This window comes from Rissa tridactyla, chromosome 12, assembly GCF_028500815.1.
Source record: "Rissa tridactyla isolate bRisTri1 chromosome 12, bRisTri1.patW.cur.20221130, whole genome shotgun sequence".
Classification (NCBI taxonomy): Eukaryota; Metazoa; Chordata; class Aves; order Charadriiformes; family Laridae; genus Rissa; species Rissa tridactyla.
Window position 1 is genome coordinate 9,508,140 of NC_071477.1, and position 14,043 is coordinate 9,522,182.

General features: G+C 53.1%; 1 protein-coding gene across 2 annotated transcripts in view; it reads left to right on the forward strand.

Annotated features, from left to right (window-relative positions):
• The window catches only part of B4GALT5 (beta-1,4-galactosyltransferase 5), a 38,928-nt gene extending 30,545 nt beyond the window's left edge, over positions 1-8,383 (forward strand). For both annotated transcript variants that reach the window (XM_054218783.1, XM_054218785.1), the window contains exons 4-9: positions 641-765; positions 1,409-1,525; positions 2,338-2,525; positions 2,757-2,879; positions 3,379-3,480; positions 5,778-8,383. In XM_054218783.1, the coding sequence (XP_054074758.1) occupies positions 641-765; positions 1,409-1,525; positions 2,338-2,525; positions 2,757-2,879; positions 3,379-3,480; positions 5,778-5,925 (803 nt within the window). In that variant the 3' untranslated portion in view covers positions 5,926-8,383. The remainder of the gene's footprint in view (positions 1-640; positions 766-1,408; positions 1,526-2,337; positions 2,526-2,756; positions 2,880-3,378; positions 3,481-5,777) is intronic.
• The last annotated feature ends 5,660 nt before the right edge of the window (positions 8,384-14,043 follow it).

Sequence of the window (14,043 nt, forward strand, 5' to 3'; positions counted from 1 at the left end):
ATGCGCTTACACAAATTAATCCCTGCTACGTCGGAGGCATGTCTCCCTGCCGAAGCAGGAGCCCATCGCTTGGCAAACGCAAACAAAAGAGGGATTGTGTGCTGGGAGCTGGTGAAAAGGCTTGGCCAGCCCTTTTCCAGGGGCAGCGCCGGTGGGGTGGCTGCCTTAAGCACCGGTCCCAGCCCCGAGCTGTACCGTGTACAGCTGGGCAGGCAGTGGTGCAGGCAGCAGGCTGGACGCCCCCCAAGGAAGAAGTGCTTCCACCAAAGTGTTACTGCAGTGGAAAATTGGGCTTTTGCAGGTCAATGTTTCCTAAAAGAGGGAAACCACTCTCTACTGAGGTGTGGGGTTTGTAGTCTACTGGAAACCTGTATGGAGGAGTAGAGGGTTCCTCTGGCCAGTGAGGGTCTGATGGAGAGCTGCATCCAACAGCGGCCAGCCACAAAGGCTGAACAGGGATGGAGGTGTTACAAGTCACGCCAGCAGCATTTCCTAATTGGTTTTGTTGGTGCTTGGGGGGGAAGGAAGAGGCTGCCTGCATTCAGTGCTGGGGTTAGAGGGCCGGGATGCAGCAGAGCGCTGCTCTGAGCAGGCATCAGGACCGCAGGGGTTCCTGACCTCCTCCTCTGCCTCTCCGCAGAGGGCCCCATTGATGTAAATATGAGCGAGATCACCATGGAGGATATCCACCAGTTCTTTTCAAAAGACCCTTCCATCAAGCTGGGAGGCCACTGGAAGCCGAGTGACTGCCTGCCTCGCTGGAAGGTAAAGGGGGAGCCCTGTGTCCCTGCTGAGCATGGGGGGACGGAGGGTCCTGGGTGTGTGGTGGGGCGACATCAACGGGAACATCTCTGATGTGCTGCAGCTCCATAGTAATGAATATAAGGATCTCTGAAGTGTGGGGCTGCAGTGCCTGGGGGAGAAATGCTGAGCTCAGGGGCTGCTCTAGTGATGCACGAGTCAGCTCTGAGCTTCTGTTTGGGCTGCTAAGGCAGGGAGTTCGCCTGCCTGCTCCCCCCGATGCCCTGTCTGGGGTGGGATGTGACCCAGAGAGGCAAGGTGACACTGCTGAGCACTCCTGTCCCCAGAGGGAGGTGGCTTAGGGCAGCATGGTAGCAGGGCCTGGCCCAAATCCTGCTGTCTGGGGGGGCGGCGGGTCTCCTTCCCACTCAAGGTTACGTTGAATTTCCCCAAAGCAACAATTCTGCAAAAAGTGAATAGGAAATCTGTGTTCTGGAGGTTGGAAGGGTTTCAGGCTGCTCAGCCCTACATGGCACAGCTGGGACACCACGTTTAGTGCTGCTCCCCCTCCCATACCACCAGCCAGCCCCGCTCCCCAGCCCGGGAGTCTGTCTGCAGCAGGAGCAGCTGGTGCGGTGCAGTAAGAGCTGTGTCTTTTCCTCATCAGGTGGCGATCCTGATCCCATTCCGCAATCGATATGAGCATCTTCCCGTCCTCTTCAGACACCTTATTCCCATGCTGCAGCGGCAACGTTTACAGTTCGCCTTCTACGTTGTGGAACAAGTGAGTGAGCCCAGGGGCGGTCGGGGTGGCAGCCGCTGGGGCACGGACGTGCTGCACTCAAAATGCAGCTCTGCGCTGTGTCCCGGGGCATTTACCTATCGGATGGCATCATTTAAACGTTGGGGGTTCACGTTGCAATGTTTAAGTTGTCCCATTCTGCATAAAAGTGGCACAGCTGAGACGTGTGCCCCAAAATTACTGCTTTTAACTAAAAAATAAAGTAGAGATTCAATTTAAAAAAAAAAGTACTCTATTAAAGGAGATATATAAAAAATAACAACTTTGAACCAGGTATTTGCAGTTTAGACAATGCTGCATTATTTCTGTATATCTCTGTAGTAGTTCTGGGGAGCATCAGGCAGGCAGAGGAGGTCTGAGGCACAGGAATGGCCTGACCAGAGTTACACGTTTCTTGTCTGGGCAGTATCTAGAAGACTTTCAAGGCTGCAAAACATAAGACTGACATTTGATATTTATGTGAACCTGTCACTTAAGCTACCTGGCTTCGTCCATCCGGTAAATGTATCTTCATATTTAGCTCTATCTTAAAAAGATTGATCAAAATCGTGGGGTTTTTTCAAGTGTCTGAGTAATAAGACTTCAGCATCTTTATTTTTGCTCCTGCACAGTAAATTGAATACTTAAGTCTTGGTTGATGTCACTAGTCTGTCTGTTCCAATACATCATTTCCTTTTGTGGCACTGATGTGGGAGCTGGTTGCTGTCTGCAGTTTTCTAGATAAGAGTGTGAATGCACACGTGGAGCACGAGCTGCACCGGGCTCCCCTTGAGAAGGAACTCTCTCTTCCCTAGGCTGGAAACCAACCCTTTAACCGTGCCATGCTCTTCAATGTTGGCTTTCGGGAAGCAATGAAGGACTTGGACTGGGACTGTCTCATCTTTCACGATGTGGACCACATACCAGAAAATGACCGTAACTATTATGGGTGTGGACAGATGCCGAGGCACTTTGCAGCCAAGCTGGATAAGTACATGTATCTGTAAGCACTGTTCTTCCTCTGCACTACCCTAATAGCTAAGGAGCCAGTGTTAGATTATTAATTTTTTTAAAAAAGCAGAAGATGAATGTTGGTTTGCTTCCCGTGCTTGTGCAAAGTAAACATGAGAGTGGAAGAGAAGAAATAGCATCCTCACGGCTCAGGCGTTCCCTGTCGCAAAAGGGAGCGTGCGGTGCTGTGGGGCTCTGCCCTAACCCCTTCTTTCCCGCTTAGGCTCCCTTACAGCGAGTTCTTTGGTGGGGTGAGTGGCCTGACTGTTGAGCAGTTTCAGAAGATCAACGGTTTCCCTAACGCCTTCTGGGGCTGGGGCGGCGAAGACGATGACCTCTGGAACAGGTATGGGCTCTGCTCAGCCGACGTCCCTGAGCTCCGCTTCTGCTGGTTGGTTCTGCGAGCCAAGCTGCCCACGTGCTGCGGGGGCAAGCGTGGTCCTCTCTGCCACCGACGCTGGGCTGGCTGCTCCTGCTTCACCCGGCCGCGGTGGCTTGCTGGGGAGGGGAGCCCCTCCAGCCTGCGCAGGCGGTAGATGGGAAGCAAACAGAGAAGTTTGGTTGGGAAATGGTTGTTTCGGTGTGCAATATCCCACGCTGCTGAGCTCAAACTGATCTCAGCTGAGCTCAAGCCTTGAGGGGCTGAGTGCTGTGGGACTTGCCCGGAGCCCAGGCTGGAGTGGGGAGGTTTGCATAGCTTATCTGCTGGGTGGAAAGGCAAAGCTGCAGTAAGAGCCCCAGGCGTACTAACACTGCTGTCCTAGCAAGCGCTGACCGCAGAGCAAATGCAACAGTTGGTTTTTATTTTTATTTAATTTATTTTATTTCTTCCCTTTCTAATGCAGAGTGCAGTACGCAGGCTACTCGGTGACTCGACCGGAAGGAGACACAGGGAAATACAAATCAATTCCCCACCATCATCGGGGAGAAGTGCAGTTTCTAGGAAGGCAAGTGAATTCTTTTTATATATATATATTTTTTTTTTAAGGATCCTAAAGCCCTTCATCAATTATACTGTGTACAAGGCTCCCTGCAGCTGTTTGAGGGCAGCAACAGCCTTAACTCAGGAAGGATGCTAACTGTGGGAAATAAAGGAGGCAGAACACTGTCTGGCTCCCTCCATCCCTACGTTTTATACCCTCTATCCCTACGATGGTGGGTCCTTGCTTTGTGGCTGTAGCTGCTTGGATGCCATCCAAAAGAGGGGGTTGTCAGCACAACAGCCTGGTGGCAGGCTGGGGGCCTGTCCTGTGTCTCAAGGGGGATGTTCCTAAAGGGGGTGGCTGATGCCAGATCTCAGAGAAGCTTCTACGTTTCTAGAAGAGCCTGATGTGAGTGTTGAAGGAGGCATTGCTCAACCTGCAGAAGGCAGAGAGCGGAGGGCTTTCATGCTGTGTGGCTGCTAAAGCATCAGGTGTCGCTGGGAACACCAGCAGAATCAGTAGCAACACCCTGGGATTGTACCATGAAGGCAGTCACTATTGCAGAAGCAGTGTTGTTACTTGGTAGTGGATGTTTTGTCTTTTTTTTTTTTTTTCCTCAAAATTAAATTATCCCTGCAGCTTTCCAGGAGGGCTTCATCCCCTTCCTCCAGGAGCCAGGGTTGTTTTGGGGAGTACAAGGGTTGGTCAAACGGCTGCTTTTGCCAGGGGACCTTGGTGGAATTTGAGTCTTCTGAAAACTATGCAACAGAAAAGCAGAGAAACACCTTTTTCACAAACAACTGCAGGAATTAACACTTGTAGGTGATGAGCTGCTGGGCAGTGCAAGCTCTGCTCTGCAGAGCGGCTTCTGGCTGCTGCTGGCAGAAGAAGCACAAGGAGGGTTTGTGTTGCAGGTACCATTTGAGCTAGCTGCTGGTTTCTTCTTATAGAAGACTCATTTTTGGGGGAGTTTCCATTTGAGGTTATGTCACCTTTAGCCCTAGTTTTCATTTCTCTGTCAGACAGAATGCAGCCAGTAAGAGATGCTTCTCTCATTTCACTCTTTTAAAAAAAAAAAAAAAAAAGTAGTTGTTTTTTGCTTAAACAGCCATATTTAGTCAAACCCTTGAAGCGTGGAAGGCTGGGAGTGCAGAGGGGTTGAGCTCTTGTTCCTCAGGCTTCGCTGGTCCCCTCCCGGCCCCAGCCAGGAGCCCTGGTTCAATGTCAGCAGGAGCTGTGGGTCAGTGCTGTGTGGGGGGGGTCTGGGGTGAAGGTGGACAAGGCAACGGTTGGCCCCGGTGGGGCTGGTACCCACGCTGCTGAGCACTCCTGTGCGCGCTGCTGCGTCAGGAGCCCGATGCCCAGCCTAGGCGAGGTTTAGCAATAGATACCTTCTGTGTCCCACCTCTGAAATCTCTGCTTCCCTCTGCTCTGCGCTTACCCACTGGCAAGTGCTCACTGCGGCCGTCTGAAAGCCCTGCCCCTTCTCCCACCCAAGCAGGGGGGCCTGACACCTCTCACTGTGGAGAAGGAAAGTGTTCATCAAGACACGAAGTGTCCTGCCTGTGTCCTAATGCTGTGACCTCTTTGAAGCCAGTTTTGGCACTTCCCTCTTTGCTTTGACCCAATCTTCCTCTTTCTCCCAGCACATCCCTTCCCTGGTGTTTTTTCTGCCCCCAGGTCCCAGCCCAGCTCCCACTTGCCCTGGTGTTGCCAGGCCCCTGGAAAGTCAGTGTCCTGTCCTGACAAAATGTTTCTGCTTATTGTATTTTTTTCCCCTCCCATCTTTATCTCATTGTGCTGCCCCTAAATTTGGTTGAGGCTGTTTTTGTGCACCAGCTGCAGTTTCCTTCCCCAAACCATCATTCTTCTAGTTTTACTTCCTTGTCCCCCATCCCTTGGACCAAAACCTTTTAGTTCTGCTCTTGTTTGTGGTCCAGTTTCTTAAAAATGGAAAGGACTGCATCAGCCATCAGCTGCTTTTCTCCAGGATGTGCTGGCTGGTGAGGGCTTGGCAGGACCCCCGAGCTCAGCCCCCTCCTGGGCATGGGACCCGCAGGTTGTTTGATGGCTGAGTGCTTGCTGGTGGCACAGAGAGCATTTTGCTCTTCATCAAGTGATGGATGGTAATTTTCTAAAGGTTGGGGTATTTACCAGTATGGAAAATGCGACGGTTATCTTTATTAAGGGCTCAAAATGCATTGTTTTGTAGCTGCTGTTGGGACTGGCTGTTTTAAGGAGTTTTAGTAGCATTGGGAGGACTTCGCAGGGCTCTGTGGGACACGGGGAAGTGACTCTGGGCTCTGGTTCTCATTGCACAGGTACGCCTTGCTGAGGAAGTCGAAAGAAAGGCAAGCCCTGGACGGCCTCAATAACTTGAACTACTTTCCAAACGTCACGTATGACGCCTTGTATAAGAACATCACTGTTAACCTGACACCAGAGCTGGCTCTGGTGACCGAATATTAAGAGGAGAAAATAACTTTGCTCTGCCCTTCACCAAGAAAGCACCACACTAGACTTTCTTTTCCAAGGATTATCGAGGACAAGCAACACTTTGTCTAATGAAGGATCACAGTATTTTGGAGAATTAAGGCTGAAAGCGCACGCACAAATTGCCCTAGCTGTACCAATCCAGCCCGATACTCGTGCAGCGAGCTCAGCAGTCTCTTTCTTTTTTCCGCCACTTGCTTTCTGGGTTTCAGGACAACGGTTCGACCTGCTGCTCTCGTCTCCACATTCCTCCTTCAGCAATCTCTGGCACCGCAACTCGCCTGGGACACACTTTCTCCTCCGGGAAGCGGCTGAGCTGAGGGACTCTGGCTTCTCGACGGTGAACGTCAGGAGCAATTCAGTTGGCAACTGCCCTGGTGGGAGATCAAACGACTTCTGATACCATTTTATGTCTGTGCGGTTTTTTAAATGACCTGCTTGAAGTATATACAACAGAATCGCTTCTTAAAGAAGTGCAAGTGTAAATATGCTGTGTAAATTGCCCCTTTTTATTTTTCTCCTGTGGCTCAAATCCAAGCTAGAGGTTTACATACGGTCACTCATTTTAGTCCTGAATTCTGTTAACACTTGTGTGTGCATCACTTTACTTGTGCAAGGTGTTCCCTTTTAAGCCAGTGAGACTGCTTGCATGACTTAAGCTGTGCATATGCAGAAATGTCTGTGGGACAGGGCCCTAAACTTTCCAATGTAGTGGATGAGAAATACAGCTGTGTCATCGCTCATTCCAGAAACCACGGGGGTGGCTTTTTCCAGTGAGAGTGAGGAAATGGGAATATTTATTAAAAAAAAAAAAAAACAACCCCCACACAAAAAAACCAAACAACAAAAAACACCAAACCCTTTCTGTCGCTTTTGCAACATGTGCAAATGAATCCAAAAGCCATACGGAATAAAATCCCTTGCCTGTTGCTGTACATCCCGCTGATGGCAAGTCCGAGCTTGGCTGTTTGCTCGAGAGCTCGCATCCACGCTGCTGCAGCCCCAGGTCGGCGTCTCCTGCCCACGTGCTGTCCTCGGGATGGGGCAGCTGGCCACGCCGCCCCGAGCGCATAGCACCCTGCCGTCACGCCTGTAATGTGACGGTGTGGTTTGGGAGGTTGTTTTATTTTGTATTTATTGTGTAAATCTAGCAGCACACTGAAGTGCTGCCGGAGCCAGGTAGGGCACTTGGTTGTCACCGTCAGCTCCTGGCAGCACTCGCACAAGCCCAGCTGGTGGGGCAGGTTGTCGCAGGTTAGTGAGAGAAATGAAGGACACGTGAATCATGGGGGGGGGGGGAAATGAGGACCGGGAACTAGAGAGCTTGGTCTGACACCCCATCCAAACTGACGTGCCCCCTCCCTTCTGCCCCCCCCCCCCCGCCATCCCCTCCTTCCGCAGGGCCACGGTGGGCTCCAGGCTCTTCTCCCTGCGGACACTCAATCCAGTCCTTACACAGCGCCCACACTGTCACTTTTACCGGACCTCTCTGACTTAGAAGTAAATACGTTGGGGGTTGCGTTTTAATTTGTATTTATACATAACAATGGTGGGTACTTAACCTCCGAAGTACTTCAACTTTCTTTTTTATTGTGTTGTTTGCCTTCGGTTTCCTTAACTTCTCATGGTTTACATTGTTTTCTCGGTTCTGTGGACGTATGATCCCCATACGCATCTGTTGTGGGTGTGACTGCCCAGGGCATTCCTAACCTGTATCCAGAAAATGTTAGTTTTAGAAAACACAAGTTCTTGTTGTGTAGATCTTATCGGCTGGTATGAGAGGACAGCGAGCCTGCCCTTGAAAAGCGCTGATAAGTTTGTAACTTGGGTTTAAAGTCTTTGAACTTAGGTGTGCTTTAAACTCGCTTCCCGAGGGGGTTCAACCTGGTTATTTATAGGCGGAGGTGAGGATTTGCTTTTTATGGCGCATATAGCAATAAAGACTTTTGCTTCTGAATCTCTCTCTCTAATTCACGTGGACCCTTTTCAGATGCTGAACCCGCATTGCCCTGCCCCTCTCTTCTTTCATCTTGAGACCTTGCTAGAAATCTGTCTTTGTTTAATGGTGCTTCAAACAAGGAATGTATTTCAACTAGTCCGAGTTCACTACCCCAGGAATCATGCATGTGTGTGTGAGTAGGTGTTAAACTACCTTAGTTGGGATCCTTCGATGTGTACCTGACACCCATCGCACCTTGTGTTGAACAAAAAGCTGTTACCTCTGCTCAGAAATGCACTCTGTGGTTGGCACAAAAGGGTCCATCTTCCCCCCCTCCTCCCCAAGCAGCATCCCTCTTCATAGTTCCTTTGTTCTAATCATGTTTAAATTTTATTTTTTTTTTTCCTTTTTAAAATGTGGAATATCTGAAAATGTGCACTGTTAATCTTATCAGCTATGTCAAATACTGTATAGTAAATGTAACTGTTAAAAACATACTGTCAAGCGCATGTGCTGTTATGGTGTAAAAATTCTCGTATTAAGGAGAACTTGTACATATTCTGGCAGCTGAAATTCAACAAGGCCACTCGTTCGCCCCTTCCATGTCAACACCGTCGGTCAGCCCCACTGGAGGGCAGGTCCTGTTCGATGCTGATTTTTATTTCTTTTTTTTTTTAAATGAGCCATGTGGGTTTTATTTGCAAAACTATTTATTGACAGTTAATTTACCTGTAAAGCTCTGCTTCTCTAAGGGAGGTACCGTCTGAGCAACAGCCACGTGCTTCAGGTCGTTCACCATCAGAAGTGGCTTTAAACTCTTAAAGTAGCTTTCCATCACCATGGCTTTTGAGCTTACTGTTATGTTTTTAAGAGGTGCCAGGGGGACATTTTTGCACTGAAGACTAGTGTTTTAAAACACACACACACTTCTGAGCAAAGCAATCCTTTGTGTCATTACGTTTATTTACCCATGTGTTTGTACATTTTTGTATTTGTTAATTTATGAATGATTTTTTCAGTAAAAAATACATATTCAAGAACAAAGATTGCAGTGGTTGCCTTTTTTTGTAGGAGGTCAGGGTGTGCTTTTTTTTTTTTTTTACAGGAAATGAGATCCGTAAGCCCAGAGAGATAAGTGCTTATGAGAGTTTGAGTGGAGAAGGGTGAGCCCTGGATGCTAAAAGCTGTTTAGAAATTTCTCATTAGGGCTGGATGGAAGTAAAATGAGTGCAGGGTGGGGATGCTCCCCAAGCTCTCACTACTCTGTATACGCTAAAGCCTTTTTTCTGAGCATCTGCGTCAGCGTAGCACTGATGGAGGGGCTGGCTGCCTCAGGGAGGTGGGTTTAGGAAGATACTTGGCTGAAGGTGGTGTTGGGCTCAGAGATGTCAGTGGGGAGTGTTGGTAATTAGATTTTTTTGATCAACAAACCCAGGCAGACAGACAAGCTTCCTTGCAGCAGCTTTAAAATATCTTTCTCCTGCGCTGCAGCGTACAGGCATGCTAGAATAAATAGCTGGCAGCCCCGGGTTGTTCCAGGCCTTGCCTTTATTTAGCTCTCCGTCTTCTGGGAAGCTTCCTCCCACCCACGGCGCTCGGCTGGAGCCTGTTGGGGGGGCAGGCTCCTTCCAGCCGCTGCCACCTGCCCGGGGACGACAGTCTTGCCTCCCCCTGTGCCCCCAGGAGTGAGGGTGGGAGCCCATCTCGCTCCTGGCTGTGTACGGGTGGGAGTCCCCGACCTCGGCTGGGGCATGCACACAGCTGTGTTCCTCCATGGGTACCGCGACTGCGGGGTTTCACTGCCTGCATCACCCCTATGGCGGCTGGGCTGGGGAGGGGCTGGAGGAGATGGGTGCGCAGGTAGAAATTTGGGGTTGTGCCTGTGCAGGAAAAACAAGAAGGGCAGGGAAGCCTCTAGCCCGGGTCCTGGGTGTGTGGGTGGGACCCTCTCACTGGGGCCAGCTGCAAAAAGAAGAGCTGGGAGCAAACTCCCTTTTGCGTGGCTGTGGTGAGAGGGCACCGAAGAGAGGAGCCCTGCAAGGGACTGGTGTGGCAGCACAGCTCCATCACCGCCAGCCAGCAGCCGCAGAGCTGAGGCTTTCCTCTAGAGCAGCCCACGCCTGCGGGGGAGAGCGCTCCCTGCTCAGGCTGGAAAATAGCTCAGCCTTCTGGGCTGCAAAATCCTCGAGCTTTCCTGCAGAGTGCATTAAAAAAAGCCCAACAGCCAGAGCAGGGTGTTTCTCCCACTTCTCTCTCCCCTTCATCTCCATGTAGTACAATAAACCTGCCCGGGATGGCCTGGGCTGGCAGCCGGAGTCCCATCCCGGGGCACAGGGGGCTGCGGGGCATCCCTGCCCTCCCAGTGCAGCCCCAGGGTGCTGCCCAGGGGGATGCCCTGCTCGGGAGCCGGTGGAAAGGCTGGGGAGGAGCTTGGGGCAGGGGTTTCTCTCCTGTTCACATGGATTTTTATGACACTCCACAGCCCTAGCATCTGGGGGGTGTGAGCACAGGCACCGACATGGGCTGGGGGTGGGCAGAGGCACCGGTCCCTGTGCTGCAATGACCACAAGATGCAAGTGCGAGGCTAATGATGCTTTGCATCTACTCCTTCCCCTTTGGAGCACCTGCTCTAGAAATCAGGCTTTTTCTGATCATCTGCAAAATACCACAAAAACCATAATGTCTTTTCCCGTCCGCCAAAGATTTGTGCAGCATAACCTTTTCCTGCCAGAGAAGGCTCTTTATAGCCACCAGACCTGGCTGGCTGTGCCCACGTAACTAAAGACAGGGCTAGGAAAACCATGTGCCCCCCCTTGCCAGGCAGAAGGAGGTGAGTTACTCTGTACGTGAAAGGGGCTGTTGAGTGCCGACAGTGTCCGCCCTGGGCTGTCTGCTCAGTGGCTGATGGCACGTCCCCACTGCTGGCATGTGGCATCGGCATATCCCCTGGTTTTAGCCAGGTTCCTGCACAAGGCGATACCCCTGGTGAAATCTCAGTACATCTTCAGAGGCTCCTCCAGCACTAAGTAGCCTTTTTTAGGTTAAAAGTTTCCAGTTGCAGCAGTTTTCTGCGTCTTTAGGGTTACTAATTTCCTCCTGGGAGCGGGCGGGTTGGGAGGCAGTGCCGTGAGTCACCAGCCACGCCAGAGCTTCGTGCTGATGTGCTGTGGCTTTTGGGTTGGCCTCTCCCCCCCAACAGAGGGAAAGGTGCTGCCCCCGCACCGGGCACAGCCGGGGGGTCCCACTGACTCCCTGAGCCCCTGGGTTTGCTGGTCAAGGTGCGCTCCCCACGGGAAGGGCAGGCTGTCCCCGGATATTTATTCTTCCCTTGGGCGAACAGTGTGACAATATTGACTGTTATTTAAGAAGGGCTCTTGGTAGTCAAGAGGTAGTCAAGAGGAGAAGTGAACAGGAGCAGCGGGGCCATGGAGGATTAACTGTGGCTCTCAGGCAGCTGCCCTTAGCAAATCCTGCTGGGGAGGACTTCCCAAAAAAACCCTTTCTTCTGAAAGACTCTTCCCGGTACACAGCCAAGGACCACTGGCAGCCCCTGCTCCTCTGCCACGATCGGTACCTACAGCTCAGCCCCACGGCCATGTCTGCTGCGCTGCTGCCTGCCCTGAGCATCTCCTCTCCCACCACCCAGGCTGCTCCCTCTGCCCACCTTGCCCGAGCCCACCCGGCACCCTGCTGTGCCCCCAGCAGCGCCCACAGGAGCAAGGAGCCTTGGTGACATCCCTCCAGGGATTTTGGGCACCCCCCCAGGCTGTGCCAGCCCTCTCCTGTGCTCCCCCAGCAGAGAGGCAGCTTGGCTGCCGGAGAGAGCCAGGCCAGGGCTCCATGGCATCGGCCGGGGCTTGCCGGCTGCGCTGTCTGGGGAGCGATAAGCAGGGCCACGGGCACTGGTCCACATCACAGCCCTCACTGTGTGCCTGCCAAATTGCTTTTGGTTAAGAAAACAGCAAAAAAGGGAAATAACAACAACTCATCTGGAATCACCTGGGTGAAGCAAGAGCAAACATTCCCCTGTAAGCAGCGGGGACTCAAGCTGGTCCTTTACCCCCGTTGACACGGCGGATGCCACCCCCTCCGGTGCTGGCGGTGATGCAGAACGAGTGGGTGGGCGGCTGTGCTGCAGTGTCTGGGCCAAACAGGCAGAGCTGGTCAGCCAGGGGTAACTGCGGGATGCCTGGGCGGTCAGTTGAGAAATTGGCTCCTTCAGCACCATCTCAAGCCACAGGAACAGCAGTTTCCAACGGCCACAAATGTGGTGGCACGTTTGAGACTCTCTTGCACAATCGCCTGCATCACCAGGACCTCCTGCTCACTGGTGCGGCAGGTTCCCAGTGAACAGGAATGCTCTCCTCTGCCATAAAACTGCGAGTCACCTTGAGATAAGTACCTTGCTCCAGGGCCAATGTGAACAGTGGCAGTGCCCCACAACCTGCCAGAGGGACCAGGCAGATCCCTCCCCTGCTCTACCCCGGGAGGTGTCAGGGATGGGCAGTGCCTCCCCGGGAGCATCAGGGTAAAACCAATGGCCTCAGCACAGTCTGTGCAGTCACATCTAGGCCCTGCTGCAGTTTGCATTCACCTGCGGGACAACCTGGGGACCCAGGATGGAGGGGTGATGCAGCCATCCTTGTGCTGCCCAGGAATGACTCCCAGGCACCCAGGCTCCCGCCTCTCCACTCTCATCCCAGCACTCCTGCCCCTCTGATTGTATTAAAGCAGCTAATCACGTTATCAGGGGGATGGCCCAGGATCATCACTGGGTATCTGCCTGCTGGGGGCTTTGTTATCAATAACAGTGTCTCCAGCCCATGGCTGAGAACTAATCCCTCAGCCTGAGCTGAGCCCTTCCTTTGACAAAGCAAACTCATTCACAATTCAGGGCTGCTTCTGTAGCTAGAAACTTTTCATAGGTGACCGAACAGCCTGGAGATGCCCCGGCCCCTGGCAGCCAGCGCCGGGGAAGGGGGGAGGCAGAAGAGCACGGTTTATTTCTGTTGTGTTTTGGAGCCCATGTAGAGGGGAGTCAAGTGAGCCAGGGCTGGGGTTTACAGCAGCTCGATGGTCAGTAACTCTGTTGGCACCAAGCACAGGTGGAGCTCAGAGCTCTCTGCCTGGGGGAGTTACCTGAACGCAGATCAGCTTTTTGCCTGGGTGAGTCCCTGCCAAGCTGCTTGCTCTGCTTTGGTGCCAGAGATGTTTAATAACAAAGAAAGCAACGGCAAACTCTGCAGAAGGGGGCTGCATCCCCAGGTACGGGGCATGCCCAGGGTGGCTGGATCTGCTGCCCTCCTGGCCAAACCTCTGTTAGTGAGACGATCTGGTACCCTGGGATGAGGTGAAAAGGAAAAGCTGCAGAGATGCAGCTCAGCCCCAAACCAACCTGCAGGGAAGGAGAGGAGACCAGCCCAGCCCCAGAAACAGCCCTTATTTCAACAGGCTGCAAGTAAGGCAGGTGCTTCAGTGCAACCCAAACTAGGTGCTGAGGAGAGTAATTAGTGCTTCCACCTCGATGAGGAGCTGTGGCCACAGGTCCCATCCTGCCCAGAGGGGAGATGGATGATGGGGGAGAGCCTGATCTTGTACCCCTGCCCCAGGTAAGCTGCTCCGGGGCAGGGTGCTGGTGGGGCTGGGTGGGTGCAGACGGGAGGTCGGGCCCCCAGGTGCTCAGAGGAGGGCTCAGGAGGTGCCCTACAAACGGCTGAGCCCGCCTGCCCTCTCCGGGGGCACCAGCAGCCCGCAGCTGAGCCGCCGGCAGCTGGACGAGCCCCGGCCGGAGGGGAGCGCCCCGGCCCCTCCGCCTCCGAGCTGGGAGCACGGAGGGGGTCCGTGCCGCGGTGAGGGACGGGGGGATGCTCCGGCGGTGCGGGTCCCGGCGGTGCGGTGTGGGCAGCGACGCATCGCAGTCCCAAAGCCCCATCTGGCGGCGGGCGGTGGCAGGGAACGACCCGGGGCTTGGGGACACCCCAAACCCACGTCCCCCTTCTCCTTAGGCGGGGCTGCGGGGCCGGCGGCTACTGGGAGCACCCACGCGTGTTTCCCCACCGGCACACGGGAGGGAAGCTGCCGGCAGCGCACCCTGTGCTTGCACCCGCAGGGTCCTTTTCCCCGAAGCCCCAAGAGCAAGGCTGGCTGCAGCGTCC